General features: G+C 33.0%; 2 protein-coding genes across 2 annotated transcripts; both read right to left on the bottom strand.

The window, feature by feature from the left end:
* Positions 1 to 3,480: 3,480 nt before the first annotated feature.
* On the bottom strand, positions 3,481 to 4,652 carry LOC134261868 (serine protease inhibitor dipetalogastin-like). Its single transcript, XM_062744265.1, has 5 exons — positions 4,567 to 4,652; positions 4,083 to 4,242; positions 3,858 to 3,974; positions 3,715 to 3,743; positions 3,481 to 3,598 (listed from the first exon to the last, which is right to left on the bottom strand). The coding sequence occupies exons 2-5, from the start codon at positions 4,238 to 4,240 to the stop codon at positions 3,588 to 3,590; spliced, it is 315 nt and encodes a 104-aa protein (XP_062600249.1). The 5' UTR covers positions 4,241 to 4,242; positions 4,567 to 4,652; the 3' UTR covers positions 3,481 to 3,587.
* An 8,720-nt stretch (positions 4,653 to 13,372) lies between these two features.
* On the bottom strand, positions 13,373 to 15,354 carry LOC134261869 (serine protease inhibitor dipetalogastin-like). The gene is made up of 4 exons (XM_062744266.1): positions 14,748 to 15,354; positions 13,896 to 14,009; positions 13,727 to 13,755; positions 13,373 to 13,495 (listed from the first exon to the last, which is right to left on the bottom strand). Coding segments are annotated over exons 1-4 (297 nt in total). The 5' UTR covers positions 14,900 to 15,354; the 3' UTR covers positions 13,373 to 13,493.
* Between the last annotated feature and the right edge of the window lie 4,359 nt (positions 15,355 to 19,713).

Genomic DNA, 19,713 nt, shown 5'->3' on the forward strand with positions numbered 1-19,713 from the left:
AATGGCCTGATTTTCTATTTTATGTGTTCCTAATATATATTTTTTCAATATACATTATGAATCTGTGTATATGTGACTTTTTACCTTTTTAGCTATAAATGTCTTTTTTTCAAATCTGTTTCTGCATAGCAGCTTCCTGTTGTCTTTTTTGTGTTGGTGAAAGTTTTTTCTTCTTTATTTTTTCAATTGAAACACAATTATCATTCGATAAAAAATGGTAGATTAAATTGCTTTTGATAGATAAATAGTCATCATTTTCATTTTAGGTATTAGGTTCCCTCATTTTTACGATAATTTTCCTGGTTTTATCATGCTCACAATCATTCTGCACATATCATGTTTTCTGTGTCTCAGTACATTTTTGTACTTTGTTTAACCATTTGATTATCATAAAGGGCCAAATTATTAAAACAAGCCTACGTCCCATCGGAGAAAGTGCTTCTCCCAACTTCCCACGTGATATGACCTTAACGTGATGATGCCTTAGTAGTATTTATTCATTCGTCTTCCACAAATTCTATCAAATCTGTCATAATATACACTGTATTTTTATTTAAAATATTTTGAATAAAATTTTAAACTTTTCATGTTGTCTTTTTCTTTTTTGACTCATATTAGTACAATTCATTGTTATCTTTGGACTTTAATGATCAGTAAGCGTTAAATGCTCAAGGTTACAGAATTAGCATCTGACTTTTACACAGCTTTTCATTCACTGTTTAAATGTACATGGGATAGAAATTCGGATGAATGTCAACGAGTGTAGCAAGGATCCAATGATGGCATTTCGTATCACAAAAATGGGGCTTGAGTCTTCTCATCGTTGTCAACAATTTATTTAAAGTTGCTAATGTTATTAATTTCTTAACCAACGAGAATCTATTCCCCATTTGAGAGACGTGGCGTCGAGAATGCCGTGCGCCTTACTGAACGCTTAAGTCGAAGGACGACAGAGAATTGTACTATAATAGAAAATATGCCTTCAAAACGGCTTTTCACAACTAAATGAATTTCACGGAATAAAATTGGGTAAAAGTTACTAACTTTTTTGAAATGAGATTTATATGCACGAATTAGCATGCTCTCTTTTGGTTGTTCTTTTTATGTAATCATTAATGTATCGTAAACCTTATTATGTGCAGATAGTTATAAAGTCGAACTTCGTTAACTCGGTTTTCGATATACGGAAGTTCAGCTTAACATAACTACACAATTTTTATTGATAACGATCTTTATTGATAACGAAATTTTGATAACAAATAAATTTTAAACGCCAAATGTATTATATTACAAATACTTATGTAGAAACTTTTTATTGTCAACAATAACAATGAAAATTAAATTTACCAGAATTTTCTTTGAAAATTCACGCATGAACTTCAATTTACATCACATCGAGAATGGATACTTCCAATTAACAAAGAGAATAATTTTTGTATGAAGTCCAAGTTATTTCCTAGGGGTATTTATAAAAGAACGTAACAATCCATTCCTTGCTATATTTTATAGGAAATTATCTTAATATTTTTTATATACATGTGTACTGTATGTGTATTATTTACAGTCAATAAATACAAAGACATATATATATAAAATTGTGATTTATGTTTAAAGCCAAAATTGTACCTCTCAATTCCGTCAAAAACTATGGACCTTGGTCAGTTCGATGGCTCGAATCCATTTTATTAGAAATGGAGAGATACTTTGGAAATCACAGATACATTATAGGGCTCGGTATTGGCCAGCGATTCTGAATTGTGGTATATTGTGATATTTTCAACTGTATTGCGATATATCTATATGCACAATGTGTATTGCAATATTTTCAACGAAAATGAAAATCATGGCATTTTCTCATTATAGGTATTAACTTCAATTTACATGCAGGATGTCCATACTCTGAAATCACAAATTTTCGTGGGGGATTAATTTTTGTTGTTTTCGGGGTATGGAGAGACCCACGAATTCATGTCCACCATGATGTTACATACATTGTAACTACTCAACAATTCTTCATCCACGAATTCAAGTCCCCACGAACCAAGACTTTTTTCTCAAACCACGAAAATTTGACCCCAGGAAAATATGTGATTTTACAGTAACTATGATAAGAAACCAAAAGGAAAAAAAGTTCATTTAATTTCAGTTATACAATTAAATACATCGGCTTCTGTCGCACTGTTATGCTAAAGAAGCACAGACCTTTAAGACTTTTCTTTACATTTCATGATAGGTTTCCTGAGTCCAAGGATTTTGCAGTCACATCGGTATAAGAAAAATTCATTCGATAAGATAATTTGTCGCTTTATTGCAGTATCCCGAAAAATCGATATTTTAAAGATATCAATCTCAAATTTATAAACAATAGAAATAAGTAAAGAGAGAGTGAAACACGGACCTCCGAGAATTCCAGAGGTGGGATCAGATGCCTAGGAAGAGCAAACATCCCTGTTGACCAGTCACATTCGCTGTAAAAATTATCTGTATTGATCAAATATAAATTGATAAACTGGATAAAGATTTTGAGTGAACGCGACCGAGTTCTTAACTCGAACAGTATGAGAGACTTCAGACATAGCCGAAGAACGTTAACTCATACATAGCATGTTTCATACTAAATCTTTCAAAGTTCACATATTGCTAAACAAAAGCTGAAAAAAAATAAATTCAAACGATAGAAATAAGTTTATGTAAAATTGTTCTTTTTTAATCAGTAAAAAGATTGCAAGAGGTCCATTGGCGATAATTAATATTTATCTGCTTAATTGGAGTTGTTGATTTAAAAAAAAAATAAATAATAAAAATATTGAAACTTATTTGTATTGAAAAAAATATATATAAAAAAAATGAATAAAATAAGACTTTATATTAATTTTTATCCGCTTATAAAAGGAAAAAAAAAATTTCTAATTTTTTGCCCCATATTTCCAAGATTTGCATTACTACACCCGTTTCAATGAAACGTGAATTAAACAAAACATTGAGTGAGGATACTTCCATAATTATATGATTTTAACAATTTCTACATAATATTATATTGAAATAAAAAAAACAAGATTTCAAAATATATTCTTTTATCTAAATAAATGGACGCAATTTTAACAAATGGATTTATTACATTAAAGAACGTCCATTGCTAAATGACCCCTGAGAGCCTAGCACTATAAACAATTTTCATAAATTGAATTATATAAGCATATAGTTTTATGGAATGGATGAAAAGTAGTATTTGCAGACAATTCTCAATTTAAAGCGACAGTAGAATAAGCGAAGTACTGACTTTAACCGATATTGTTGAAAACCTTACATAATCAACTTATTTGTCAGTAGGTTGCCTAGGATGATTAATAATTGTTTAAACTCAGACGTGACCATGACTGATTCTTACTTCTTCTTTGCATAAGCTATTTTACGCCACTTTCTCCCTTTGCCATCCTCATTAAAATTGAAAGGCAGAATAGACAATCATGCATTCCTTTTATTCCTTTAATTGGCTGATATTTTATAATTTCCTTTTTTCCAAGATTTCAATAAATGACTGCTGAAAGGTTAAATATCAGCACCACTCAGTTGCATGTTCTCTATGCTTAGCTTCTCTCTGAAACACAAAATACAAGATTTTTTATTAACGATTTTCAGCCGCAAAAGCAATTACGAAGTATATTATTGAACTCTGTCATATTGAGTGAAGCATAAAAATATTATAATACGTACTGCATGGTCCTGGGAAAAAGGTAACACCTCTGTAAAATTAAAATGCATATAATTATATCAAATACATATACGTCATTCAAAGAGAAGTAAAAAGCTAAAGTTGCTATCAGCAGTTAGTAAGTTCATCTAAGCCTTATACATACGCGCAATTGGCAAGGCATTCATTATCATAAGTGACTTCGTTCACTCCGCAAACTGGTTTCATTATTTTTTGACATGGACAAACTTTACATTTTCCTTGGCTAGCAATAGGAACACCTCTAAAAAACATTTAAAACCATAGTTAGTTTTATAAATCAGAGAAAAATAAACTGGACATGACAGGAAAGCGTGTAAATGGCAATTGCTTAACTAAAAAAAACCATTACGCTGCTCGGGCTCTGCAGGCATTGCTGTATGTTTTATTGTCTTTGCCACATACAGGTCGGTAGTCCATATTACAAACTGAAGGTCTTGGTGGACTCCTGGAGTCAGATACTGCCAACACACCAAGTATAACGCAAACTGCTAGTATTCCGTATTGCATGACTGAAATACAGTTAAAATCTGTCACTATGAGAATACAAATATTTCACAAGCTTTTCAGTTGTAACTGGTTATCGTAAACGCGTTAACCTTGATTTCCCACTAAGAAGTAATTCTTAGTATATGTTTTATATACATGATATTAAAAATATTTCGTAAAAGATTCAAAGAAATTGAACTTGAAAGCATTCATGTAAGTATAATCACCTTACTTTCAATGCAATAAGTTTCAAGTTTTTAATTCTTAATGCAACATAACTATGACATCTAAATCAAATAAAACAATAACTTTTTCAAAACTAATTAATATAGGTAGTTAATACTCACTGAGATTCAGCAATTAAGTCGAATGTGTGTAATTTCACTCTCGAATGTCCATATTTATATACCGGTCCTGCATGTACAACTTGTGTGTTGATAAATGAGAACTGTAATATTTATTATTAATGACTTCTAACTGGACGAGGTTTAATATTGGACACCATCTGGTGTTCACATAATTTTGACCATCAATTTGATAAAACCATTTCCAGCATTTATTTCGCCATTCATCTATCAATTTTACGACTCCAGATCCAAGTGAAAATGTTTATTGTTTTGTAGAGTCAAATTTAATGTATTCTAAACGGATATTTTAATTCCATACAAGGGTCTTTGGATAAATCATTAAACTATGTTTTGATTTATTGATTGTACAGTGTATTTTTTTTTAATGTACATGTACGTCTCGAGACTTTTTCACTCATATGCACACGCCACCACTTGCCGGTGGAGAGCTGTAAATTTTTGTCCTCTGCTCTGCACTTAGGGCCATTGGGCACTGATGAATATTTTTCGTGCCAGCTCCTACTGCGACAGGGGCCTCGGTTTATACAGTCTCATCCGAAGGAACGGCTTCTTCATACCACAGTGGGGTTCGATCAACTCCTAACTTCGCGACTCATTAGCAGAAGCTCTTACCACTGCACCTCGCAGACGACTTTTTTGCTTTGAGAGTGACATTATATAAAAACTGTAAGAACTAAATAAAGAGAGTTTTTGTGTAATCAAAACTAGATATTAAGACACCGTTATAAAGATAAAATTATATGTTTTAAGATATATAGGAGTATTTATCAGTGTTGGATGTCTTTGGTTTCAAAATGGTGTCCTTTATAATATCAGAGGACAAGTGGTATTAAAACGAAACGATTTTGTGTTCGCTTTTCAGTCTTAGAGATTAGTATGTTATACGTGTACATGTATTTACAGTTACACCAGGTAAACTTTATTATTAATAAATATTTTTAAGAAATAAATAACAAGTTTATAAACTTCAATGGGAATTGAAGTGGGTCGGTCACATGATCAAATCCTGTGAAGGCCGAAGGCCTTCTCAGAAGATTTGATCACGTACCGACCCACTTCAGTTCCCACTGAAGTTTATAAACTTGTTATTTATTACTTATATATACATTTGAGACAGACAATTGAATATTTTCGAATTAAATTATTGCACTAACCGTCCGTCGTAGATTTTGAACCAGAAGTCTCTGTCGAGACTGAAGCTCTACTGGTTTGTACTTATAGCAAAGGAAGAGAAAAGTACTTAAGCAGTTGGAAATTGAAACTTTTCAACAGCAATAAATAGAATAATGATCCTTAATTAAGTCTCTTTATGCTCTTAGTGCAGTCTACTTGCATACCACATTTATATTATAATCAGACTAAAATTGTATTTGGAGTAGCATTTTGAAAGAATTTCACAGAAATTTTTAGTAACCACGGCAACACCGTTCATTGAAATCAAAAACTGATACACAGAATTATGTATCTTATTGTAGTCTACTTGTGTGCCAAGTTATATTGAAATCAGACCAAAACTGTAGAAGGAGTAGCATTTTGAAAAAATTTCACAGATATTTCTATTTTTAGTAACCACGGCAACACCATTCATCGAAATCAAAAACCGATATACAGAATTGTGTATCTTAGTGTAGTCTACTTGTGTGCCAAGTTATATTGAAATCAGACTAAAACTGTAGGAGGAGTAGCATTTTGAAAGAATTTCACAGAAATTTCTATTTTTAGTAACCACGGCAACACCGTTCATCGAAATCAAAAACCGATACATAGAATTATGTATCTTAGCGTAGTCTTCTTGTGTGCCAAGTTATACTGAAATCAGACTAAAACTGTAGAAGGAGTAGCATTTTGAAAGAATTTCACAGAAATTTCTATTTTTTAGTAACCACGGCAACACCGTTCATCGAAATCAAAAACTGATACATAGAATTATTTATCTTATTGTAGTCTACTTGTGTGCCAAGTTATATTGAAATCAGACTAAAACTGTAGGAGGAGTAGCATTTTGAAAGAATTTCACAGAAATTTCTATTTTTAGCAACCATGGCAACACCGTTCATTGAAATCAAAAACCAATAAACAGAATTATGTATCTTAGTGTAGTTTACTTGTGTGCCAAGTTATATTGAAATCAGACTAAAACTGTAGGAGGAGTAGCATTTTGAAAGAATTTCACAGAAATTTCTATTTTTAGTAACCACGGGAACACCGTTCATCGAAATCAAAAACCGATATACAGAATTATGTATCTTAGTGTAGTCTACTTGTGTGCCAAGTTATATTGAAATCAGACCAAAACTGTAGGAGGAGTAGCATTTTGAAAAATTGTTTACGGACGGACAGACAGACAGACGGACGGACGACGGACGCATTACTATCACATAAGCTCTTCTGGTCTCTGACCGGTAGAGCTAAAAATGACGCAAGGTGTAAATCGGCTTGAATAGCGGTTACGCTTCGAATTCACCAGGCTAAGGATTTTATTTCTAAGGGAATATTTTGTGAAAGGCTACTTCTGATCGGTACTAGTGAACAGATTGTTGTCTGGGAATATTTTATTCGTGAAAACTGATAATCAATGCTGAAAAGACACAAGAGACACGTCCGATTCGAAGATCGATGATAAAAAGTTGGAGGAATTTCGGTCGCCAGAAAGGGATGGATGGATCCGATGGATGGAAACACTTGATCGAGCTAGTTAATTTGCAATCAATTGGATTTGATCAAAAACATTCAATCTGCGATTTCAATGAATAAAGGCATATTTATTATGAAAACACGGAGACACTGGCGACAGCTTATTGTTACGACAACTCCGAAGTGTTTGTCAGCGTTTGTGGCGTGATTGCAATGCTTTGATATTTTCCAACAGATTTACACATTTATCGTTAGTAGAATTTAATGAAAATATTATAGTTTTTCATGGAATTTTAACTAAAGGTCTACCCAAAAAATTAGGATAAACGCTAGAGACTGTGCAGCTGACAAAAGTGTCATAAACGTTGTAAACAAACGCTAGTTTTCATGTGTATATTCCCTATGTACGCAGGTTAAATCGATACATGTAGCCAAAAATGTATAAAATACTCGTTTACATCGTAAATAAAATAATAATTATTTTACTTGCTTATTTTGTTCATTTCTGTACATGAAAAACAAGTAAAGCAAGTCATTTTGTACCGGTAAAGATCATTGCGCCGTGTGATTAGGTCATGTATTGACCTCTGACCTCTGACAAACTTCATACAGAATTGAAGATATTTGTTCTCTGTATGTTTATATAATAGAGAGATACCACAAATGTATATATTTTAAAATGATTTTTTTTATTTCAGGGATATGATAGAAAATGAAAGACATTTCTTTTATTTAAATAATTTAAAAATATATCGCAAAAATAATTCAGTGACCAGAGCCAGCTGGCTAGGTAGCAAAAATACAGCCTCAAACGTTAGTTTATAATAATTTACGTAAAATATATATACACGTATCATGTTGTAAATTTTGCCTTTACCTCCCCGTAGTAAATTCAAAATTTATAACATGATAACTTCTGAGTTTGATACTCGGCAAAAGTTATCATGTTGTAAATTTTGAATTTACCTCCCCTCGAAGTTTTTCGATCCCTATCTTACTTAGGCCAAAAATTAATAATAGTATTTAAAACTTCGTTTTTCGATCCCTATTTTACATCGGCAAAAAGTTATTTTAGTTTTAAAACTTCGTTTTCAGATTTCTTTTTTACTTTGCAATCGGCAAAATATTATTAATAGCGAGCGCAGCGAGCGTCGCGAAGCGACGCTCGCAAACCGAGCTCAATAGACTAACGTGTAAGAACAGAGGAAATTCGGATTGAAATATTCCCAGAATTCCTGCACTACCCAATTTGTTTTGCGCAAATAAATAAATCATAACGTAAAGTATTAAGGCTTTTAGTTTGTAGAAATCATTCAAAGAAACAAAAAATAACTCTGCAATGTTTTTCGACCAAAATCGCACTAATTCTATAGTTTAAGGATGTACAACACACCTACCCCAAAAAATTCCTGTCGTTTAATTTTCGTTATTTTTGTATATTTAGTACATGACTATATCTACTGCATGTATGCACAATTTGGCCAAAATCGTTCGAGTGGTTTTTGGACAGGAACTTCCAAAAGTTACCCCCCTTTAGTTGTTTACAAGGAGAGAAAATTTTTAATCAATGAACTACTTAAACATTGATTTTCAAAAAAGCCAGGTTAGATATAAATGTCAAATTTCATTGACTTATTCTTTTAGCCATTTAACACAAAAACATAGTCATCTTTTTGATATACATATCATCAAAACAATTTTTAAAGACCTTAAACTGAAAAACTATGAATTATCTGATCCTTGAAAATTGTGTATTTTTCAAATTCAAATTTTTTTTGTGAAAAAACCTGTCGTTTAATTTTGGTAAAAAACTTTCTTTAAGTAGCTGGTAGTAAAAATAATCTTCATAATTTTTTGTATAATTTATGTACGACCAGTTTTGATTTAATAGCGGAAAATTACCCCCTCCCCCCTTCTCAATAAATCACGTTCCCGCGCGTCTTTCAGACGCGGGTCGATCACTTTGTTATATGAATCTACAAATACACAATAAAAAAATTGAATTGGAATATTGCTTTTGCTTCAAAAATATAGTAACTTACAAATTTAAAAGTTTTCATACGTAAAGCGTATTTAAATGTAGATTTTTAGGCAATTTTTGAATACCCCTATCACCCCCACCCCTTTCTTTTTCGCGTCGCAGACCATTAGCGTTTGACGAAACGTCGTTTACAGTGCAAATATACTAGTATTTCGTCATTTGAATCCCGGAGGTATGCATTAGTTTTTAAATTCATGAATGCAGAATAAATATTGACTACTCTTTTTATATGTATCAGGAAAAAATTACTGAAGGATTTTAGTGTTTCGTCCATATATGTATGCGTTATGCATTCCAGATCACATGAAACCTGGATACGAATTCAAGTTTTGTTGAACTTGAATATGTTGATTTTTAATTTTATTTCTTTAATTTTATTTATTAAAAATGGTGTATGTTCAACTCTCCTGTGATATGAGTGGAATAATTGTAGTTTCTTTCATGTCATTATTTCAAACGAGACAGTATGCGGCTGTTGGGATACATCGACATTTGCATAGATGTACACCCCTCATGATATTGTACGCATTCTTTCAATGTCGTCGCTTCTAAAGTTAAAATGAAAATTCCGTATTCGTCCACATTAACTTCAAAATATCAAACATTAAACTCTTAATCTATTTCAATTTATATCAAATCGCACATTGATATATTTAAAAATCTTATAGGCTACGTTTTGTTTTGATTCGAGGAAATGCGAACCGACATTGTTGACGCTGCAATAGGATATTCATCAATGCAGATAATTTCAGTACTAGTAAACAATTCTTTTCAATTCTATACTTACATTGTGTATATGAGGTCTATATTATTCAATTCTCGGATTTTTGATATCAGGTCTTGCTGTAAATGTATCTGATTCTGTGGAAAACCGTGAATAAAGGGAGGAAAATAAACATTTCCTGCATTTTCAGAGTTGTTCCTCTTTGATCAGTAAGGGTCTGAGATCAACATCGATTTTACATTGTAAAAAGTTTTTTGTTTATTTATTGTTGTTTTATTTAATTAACGAAAAAAAAATATTTATATCATAAATTGTATAATGAAGACCATTAATCGGAATGTTATATAGCCAATTGTACATAATGAGAATTTCGGCAATGTAAAATAAAATTTTCAGAATAAAAAAAATGCTGCGCTTTGATCAAAAATACAATTTATTGTATATGAAATGAAATGAAATAAACATTAAGGGATGGTATTTTATGTCTTGCTTTTTACGGAGTTTAATCGGGTTAATTAAAAAAATACTTAAGTGTATTGATTGAGTATGGTACGCACAATCACAGCCAAGCCCTATATCCTAATTTTCTTTCATGCTTGATATACATCGGGATCGTTTTACTCGTCGTTTTGACGCTTTATTTTTGACGTTAAATTTGACGTCACGTCAAACGTTCAATTGAAACCGCAAGAGTTATCTCCCCCAGTGTGTTGTACGTCTTTAAGCTAGACGCTCGTCTGTCTCGTGCAGCTTGATGTTTAAAGTGGCTGATCAATTTTTTAAGTGTTTTGATAATACAACTGCGCTCGCCCCAACGGTCATACCGTAAAACATATTATTTTTAAAAACTTATTTTGGACCTGCAAGAAACTCGTATAATCACATGAATATATATACAAGAATATATCATATACCTAGTAGTTTATCCTGCAACTACCCCTCGCATTGACATAATAAAGGTAACCTAATAAACCAAAGCTTTATCCGGTCACTGCCCTAATAAAGCCTTGCATGTATTCCGACGTTCTAAAAGCATTGTGACGTCACGTATATTGCAATGTTTACGCCATGGCGTCATAGTTTCAACAGCAGAGACGCGTCTAAATCTGTCGAAAATAGCTAGTTTTGGACGTTCAAACGTAAATATATTGCAGGATAAACAAAATACATGATAACTGTCTTGAAATATAAGCGATATTTGGGCTCGGGTCGAAAACGCAAAAGGGCTCGGCAAGCCTCGCCCTCTATCACGTTTTCTTACCCTCGCCCAAATATCGCTTATATTTCAAGACAGTAACCATGTATTTTATATGTATCAGCCATGATACAGGCGTTTTGGACTGGGCGAGACAGCGCCTGGGATGTAGGGCTGTCCCGCCCTTGCGGCTGAGATATCTCTGTCTCGGCCCGTCGTCAAGGAGCTGTCTCGTCCTCAAATCATTATTTCTGTTGAATTTGTGTGAATTAAGATTAAAATTCATATTTAAGTATTAAAGAGAAACATTATACTAGAATATCGAAAAATTTAACCTGAATCATTAAACGTTATTTATTTATACTAGAATTTTGAGAAAATTTAGTCTCGTTTACCCCAGACTCTCGCTCTCGAGACTTGGGCCGAGCGAGAGTCTGGTCTGATTCCTATTTAATTTTTGTAATTTCAAATCGAGGCTTACCGAGAAATCGGTATGGATTTTCATTGGCTGACACATTCTCTTCGAATCTAAGATCTGTATTCTTTAAAAAGTCAGAGGCTGCGCCTTTACTTTTACCTGGTTTTATAATAAAATACCTCTGTCTGCTTTACAAGGAACAAAAAACGCACATATCTTTGTTTAAAAAGTAAATTCTCATATGTATTTTCATTGGAATCGCCATCTTGTTAGCCGGTTTAGCTACCTCTACTGGTTACAAAAATTAAATAGGAATCAGACCAGACTCTCGCTCGGGCAAAGTCTCGAGAGCGAGAGTCTGGGGAAAACGAGACTAGAGAAAATTGTTTTTAAAAAGTGCGCCAAATGATAGCACTTGTGACGTAAGAGAGGTAACTCTTGTTTACTTCTAAATCATGTTTTGAAAAAAGTGGACGTTTATTTGCTTTGACAGTAAGACAATACCAAGTTTTCATTTAAATGTATCATTTATATATATCGTAAACAAAACAGATAGCTACTATAAATCTCAGACTTACAAATTGTAACGATTCGTTGAAGAAGTTGTCACCCCGGTTCGATCCAAAGTGAAAGTAGAATATTTTTAAGTTTGGGACCTTTTAAATCTTTTTTATCTAATGTGCTTCAAAAAGAAATATTTCAAATCACCAGGACTATTCATTTTAATGACCACACCAGGCAAATCTTACTCTATATGATTATTCAATTACCGTCAAGCAACATCTTCACGAACATACATCGAAATAAAGAAAGATAACTCTAATTTTCTTACGACAAATTTATATAAACTTGTTCGTTTCTTTGGTTTTAGATATATGATATAAACAACATCACACCACTGTTTTGATCTCGGCCCTGGTATCAGCCCGAGCGGTTGGTATCGGCCCAAGCCCGAAGGGCAGTGTGATATTCTATATATCAACTATATGATAGTATACAGTTATGGAATGGGTACGAAGGAAATAGCAAATTTATGGTTCCCCGAGGGAGTAGTCCCAGGGAGTAGCTCTGATTTTCCAGGGAGTAATCTTTAGATGAGGGCAATAGTCTCTTCTCGGGGAAATAGACAGTTTTATGGTACTAATTTAATATAGACTAATTACAGTAGAGGTATAATAATGCTCCTTGGCACTTGATCCTACCTCTGGAATTTCAGGTGGTTCGTGACTCAAGTTTTTCATAGTGTCGTACTACTTGCTGCTTTTTAAAAGATCAATCATCTTCAGCTTTATCTTTCAAGATCCTCACCGTTTTCATCAATACAAGAATATTGATTGAACTCGAATCAAGGTCACAAAATCCCACGTGTGTGAGGATCATCAGCTATTTTATTACTAATTAAGGACCAGAAAGACATACCCCAACACATACTTTAAGTTACTGTATATGAATCAGTGAGTGACAAAAGCTGTTTCTAGATTCGTCTTAATTCAAGAAAATGTACGCAAGATTTAAATTCATACTATGGCAGCTGTGCTACTATTTACCTTTTGTTATCTACACAACGTTTGATTATAGAATGACATCATTTTTGCCCTGTGTTGATTTTGCATCGTTCCAAATGTTAATGCATGCTTTAGCCCTTCAGATTCACGTCCTGTAAAATGAATAAAATGATTACGAGGGTAGATGTGAATTTTCTACGTCAACCAACCAAGGATAACCCTTCTTATCTCATTAAATAGCAGATTAAAAACACAAGAACATGTAGAACATATTTTTTGAATTTATTCTTGAGTTTGTACAATTTTGCTTGGAAACTTGAATAGAGATATCAGAAAAGAAGTATCTAAGGCACCGTAGTACATGTAAACTGCTGTCAAATTCATTGAAATTCTGGAAAATAAACAAAATATATATTAATTTTTATTATCTCTAATAAAACAATTTTTAAATGAATAGTGAAGTTTCTTGTACATTTTAAATTATAGTTTTCCTAATTTAGTAATGATTTATGAAATTTATACATGACCATATAGAAATTACGTGGTGGAGTACATGTTTAGGTCTTTAATATATTACGAACTTGACTATCTTACAAAGAAAAAAATCTACATATTTGCTTACAACATTCTCCTGGAGTAAAACTGACGAGACTAAAATAGAAAAAAAAACTTTTCTTTAGATTCTAATGCATTGTTATTTAAATTTTATTTTATAAGAAAATGGAAAAGTGAGAATGTCATTAAATGGGATTACAAAAAAACAAACATTTTCTTTAAATTTCAAAACTTACTCGCATTTTGCCAGACAGGCGTTGTGGTAAGTTACACCGTTATAACCACAAACTGGTCTTAAATCTTTTGGACATGGGCAGTTGCACATTCCTTGGTGTGCAATTTGAACACCTCTGAACAGAAAAAAGTATTCAAACGTCATTGTTTTACCCATGTTAATTTTCTCTGTAGTCAAATTGATTTGAAAATAAATGCCAATGAAACGTACTCTAAACGATTATTGGCATTTGAGAAAAAAAAGATCTGAAATACAATTAGTGGGAGTATACAATAAGTGGGAGAATAACAAAAAAAGTCTTTGTTAAAACTTTTTTAACCAAAGAGAATGGAAAAGGGGGATAAAATTTAACCGTTAATTCTACAAAATCAGTTTTGTTTGTTTGTTTGTTGTTGTTGTTTCACGTCTCTCTCGAGAATTCTTTTTACTCATATAGATCGAGACGCCACCATTTACCAGTGGAGGCTTCAAATTTTGTCCTATACTCGGCACGTAGGGCCATTCAGCAGTGAGGGATCTTTTTCGTACCAGCACCTACTGCGACACGGGACCTCGGTTTATATGGTCTCATACAAAATCAGTATTTATGAACTTACTTTCTGTATAACTCTCATGTTACAAATTTTGAATCTATTTGGGTGGATTTAAATGCAAACTTAACATAATGAAAACTACATGATAAAACTAAGAGCAAATGATAATTAAAACATGTATTCTGAATATTTCTTGTTCTGTTATGATAATTGTCCAATTTTTAAAAAAAAAAATAAATACTTGATACAATTCTTGCGAATGTGATAAACAAGAATTAGAGATCTTTTTATAGGATGGTCGATATGAATTTTTAACTTACACAGATCCAGCCAAGCATGCGTTGTCATATGATTGGCCGTTCTCGCCACATACGGGTCTATACAGCGAAGAGCAGATAACCGAGCTCTCCCCGGAAACCGTGGAACCGAGGAAGGCTAGTAGAACACACGCTAAAACTGGTCTATAATCCATCTAAAATCAAACAATACACAGATAAGTCATGGTTTTACCTGTTAGCCAGCCTAAATATAGAATTAAACAGTAATATGATTTCCAACAATCTTAACAGTTGTGTAAGCATTGACTTAAAATTCCCAAAGTAAAAAACCTTTTTTCAGTCCTCTTCAATCGTCACTGATTGCACTTTATGCAATACAAAACTGAGGGCAGTATGACTTTAACTGGAGGGATAATTCTCGATGATCTGCAATATATACTTAATGTCATCAGTAATTACTAGCAATAAAATCATTGTAAATAGGCTAATTTCATTTATTTAGAAATGAACCTTATAGATATAACATTGATAAAAGTATTTACTCACGGTTAGGCTTCAACTTTGAGCATTTAAAAAAACTAAAGCTTAGATTTGCTTACATAGAAATGTCATCCTTGGTGTAGTCTTTTCTTTTTCAACTCGAGAATCGCTGTGCCATTTTCACTAAACTTTACTTTAGGTTAAGAGGATAACCAGATTTTTAAAAAAAAATAAGAATATTGTTCAGCAAAACTTAAAAGTGAAGTATTTAAAAGAGCATTTTTATAAAAAAATGTAAAAAACAAAAACAAAAAAAACCTCTATAGTACACGAAAAAGCAAGATCAAAAAGAGAACTATACAGTCCGATTTTTTTTCTAAATCGTTATTTAAAATAAGTTTTTACTATTCAACAGAGACATAATAATGGTATTAAAGTTTCCTGTAATCGTATAATCAGTGAACTTAAATAACCTTGAGAATGCGGACAATAACCTTCATGCCTCTAGGATTAATTCGGCTGTACATAACAGCAATGATTACAGCTATTTGTTAATTCATACATCTACAGAATCTGTTATTACTCGACAGATGCGACTACTGTTATTCCATATGATAAATAATGCCATTCAAATAATGTGCGATTGTCCAGTATGTGGTCTCGATAAATGATTTCAAAATTTTAAGTGACATCTGCGGAAATTTGCAGATATCTTTTTTTAACGGCTCAGTGAAATGGGGTATGCTGCGTTCATTTACAACAAATATTGTCTTGGAAATATATTTCACAAGGAATATTGATTGTTTTCTAGGATAGTTTTTACATATTTTCTTCATACAGTTTCGAATAGGAATTTCTCAAACAAAATTGTCGACCTGCTAACATGTATCTTCCGACAGGACTTAAAACAGAACACGTTTTTCAATTTTAAATCTATTCACTATTCTAAATATATTTTTGAATACTTAGTAGTTGAACTATTGAGCACGTATACTGTTTGTTATCTCCATAATTTATATTTCATCATCCCTTTGTTCAAAACTTTATTGTAAACCATTTCTTTCTGTTAAAAGTTTGTTACTTTTTCAAAGAATTAAAATTTAATATTTCGAGTTGGAATTTATTTAAAAAATATAGTTAAAAGGTTCAATTTAGAACAATTTTTGATTTTCCGTTCACTCTTCTCTCTCTCTTTAGACCTATTGGTTGACCATCTGCATTCTCTCACAAAAACTTAAACTGGTTGCATGATTCAATCTGCAACTAAATAAAGAAATATGTGTATACTTTTTTTGCTTGAATAGAGTAAGACTTAGTTTTCAGTCTTTTTTTTATATCCCACGCATCAAGTTGCGGGAGTTATAATGTTTTGACCCGTCCGACAGTCTGTGTGTCAGTCAGTCAGTACTTTTTTTTGTCAGTGCAACTACTCCACTGCACTTAATTTAGTCAACTTTGCACATATTTAGAACACAAGGTGTGTAGATGTGCATATTACCGGGAAATTCCGATTCCTTTATTTTTTTCCACTGAGATTTTTTGGCCACACCTTGAATATAGAGATGAACAGTTTGGCAGCGAAACACCTCATTAACCGCAACACAGAATTTGGTCAAACTTTGCAGATAATTAGTACACAATGTGTAGATGTGCATACTACCGGGAAATTCCGATTCCCTTATTTTTTCTGGAAATTTCGGCGATTTTAATCTTAGATTTTGGCCGTATCTTAAATATAGAGATGAACAGTTTGGCAGCGCAACTCCTCATAAACCGCTGCACAGAATGTCGTCCAACTTTGCAGACATTTAGGACACAATGTGTAGATGTGCACATTACCAGGAAATTCCGATTCCTTTATTTTTCCCAGGAATTTAGGCACTTCGAGTTTTAATTAAGGGAGTGTGGGGTATGTGAGCTTGCTCACTTTTCCTTTCATTATTACCAGTGGCATATTTATACATTGCATACCTATCTGAATGAAATATGTAGATAACAAACAGTAATCTAGATCGAGGTCCATAGAAACAATACAGAGCGGGAGCCAAGAAAATACCGACCTCTAAAAAGAAGAGTGATCGAACACACCCACCATGTGTTTCTTGTAACGATCTAAAAAATGAAAAATCCAAAGACAATTCAGTGTGTAAGAAAGACCTAAGTATGAGAAATGGCATCCAGCATTCGACTAAATGAGGGCTTATATATATGCTGACAAAGCGATTGTATCAACCATAGAAGTTATGAAATGATGACCTAAACCAGAATTATAGATATCCATGTTTCATTAACTTGTTTTCAATAGCCTACCTTGTTTTAGAAATTATTCGAACGTATATAATGGTCTTGCAAATTAGATCAACTGGGAGACAAATGCCTATTGTGCAGATGATTTAAGGAATGAATTTAATAGCTACCCATTTTATACGTTATAAAGTGGGTTGGGGCAGTTTACGCTTTATAAACCGCGAAGCGGTTTATAAAAAAGCGTAAACTGTTCCAACCCACTTTATACCGTATAAAATGGGTAGCTATTAATTTCATTGCTTATAATTTAATTTTCATTCATTCGCTGTAAGAAAAAAAGATAATTGTTCTAATAAAATGACTTCAATTTGTACAAAATTTGAATGTAACGTCAGGCGGATTGATACGTTTTTGACGCAAGTCAATGGGACGAAGGCAACCCATTTTATACGAAATTTTTTATCCAATCAAATACAGCGTTACAACCAGAATTAAATTATAAGAATTTATTATGTATCTGCATAAGTAAGGGAAGTTGACGATAGAGAAAAAAGAAATTACGTATATCAATTAGTTTAGTTTTTAGTTAACAATCCACGCTTTTTTTCAGTACATTTCTTAGTTTGTAACGTTCCTCTCAAAAAAATTTCATTCGTATGGACATGCCACCAATTGCCGGTGGATTGCTGTAAATTTGAACCTATGATAGACACTTACGACCATTGAGCAGAGAGGGATCTTTTTCGTGCCAGCACCTACTGCGACACGGGGCCTTGGTTTTATACAGTCTCATCCAAAGGACTGATCACCACTTAGTCTTCCTGCAGTGAATTCGAAATCATGAGGTAAGGATCAACTCCTTACTCTGCGACTCTAGAGCAGACGTCGCTCTAACCACTGCGCCACGCGGACGACTTTATGTATGCTATATGTCCAACTATGAAACACATGTGTCATCCTCTTTAGTATCCTTCATTTCAAGTTCACTGGGATTTATCGCCGTCGGCATATGAATTGATTGATTGTATGTTGTTTATACCTCTAATTTGAAGATATTTTACTCATATAAGGACATGACATCACTACCGGTGAAAGGCTTCAATTCGGTTGTTTAGGTCTTTTAAGGACCAGCAACTTTCACTTCAAGGTGCTGAGCGCATGGCGAGATACAAGTTACTAGTATGAGAAGGCAAGGACTCCCACAAGTAAGGAATACTTTCTATGCACAAAAATTGGTGCATCCATTTTTAAAAATCATTTTGTTTGGTTGTTGCCGATTAGAAATCATGAGTACAATGTCTGATTGTTGTATTTCATTCTGTTCTCAATATTCAGCGAATAAATATTTAGCAACATCCATTTATGATCAATCTATTTGAATTTAAAACAGCTTGTTTGTAAAGAAGTCGTATCTATAAGAAATGAATTTAATTTTTGAAGATTCATGAGGTTATGAACTACGACGCTTCACGCCGGCATATTTCATGAAGCGCGTTAGCGCTTCATGAAAAATATGCCGGCGTGAAGCGTTGTAGTTCATATACCTCATGAATCTTCAAAAAATTAAATTCATTTCTTATATTTACATTATTTTTCTGATGACTTGCCATAAATTTACGCCGTTCAACTGTCATTTTTAAAACAAAACGTGTGCACTATAATTTTTTGACTTTTTGACGTCAAGAGCGTTATTATGACGTAACAATGGAGATATTCATGCTTATTCGTGGTACATACCTAATGTAGTTCATGAGAAAATACACTGCATTTTATTTTGTAAATAATCATAGGGGAAATTTATTGGAAATGTAAATAAGTATACCAGTACTACCTGTACTTGACAAGAGACTGAAGGTTTCCTTTCCATGAACATTAAATATTACTGGACATAATATGTTATCGGGCTCGAGATCCGAGATGGTTGGACCTTAAAAACAACGTGAGCACTGAGGTCTTTTTAGCATTGTCCTAGCCACATTCTTGTATAATCTGAGGTCTTTTCTGCAATTTTGACTCGTATTTGTAAGTATGCTGCAGGTTCTACTCGATCGGTAGTTTAAATTTTTTGAACATTGTGGAATTTTAAGTAAATATCGTCTGACAGAGAGCACTGGTTCGCGCCAAAATGGCCGACATAGTAGAAATACCGCCTATCGACTCCTCGTGGACCAGAATTGTAACTGAGTACCCTATGACCAGCTTACCAAAAAAGCTCAACAAGAGAACAGGTAAAGCAAGAAACTCGCTATTTGTGGTATAAGTTGTGAAGAAGTTGATTTGA

Source organism: Saccostrea cucullata, unplaced genomic scaffold, assembly GCF_032062105.1.
Source record: "Saccostrea cucullata isolate Sc308-1 unplaced genomic scaffold, CSIRO_AGI_Scuc_v1 ctg12304, whole genome shotgun sequence".
NCBI classification, from domain to species: domain Eukaryota; kingdom Metazoa; phylum Mollusca; class Bivalvia; order Ostreida; family Ostreidae; genus Saccostrea; species Saccostrea cuccullata.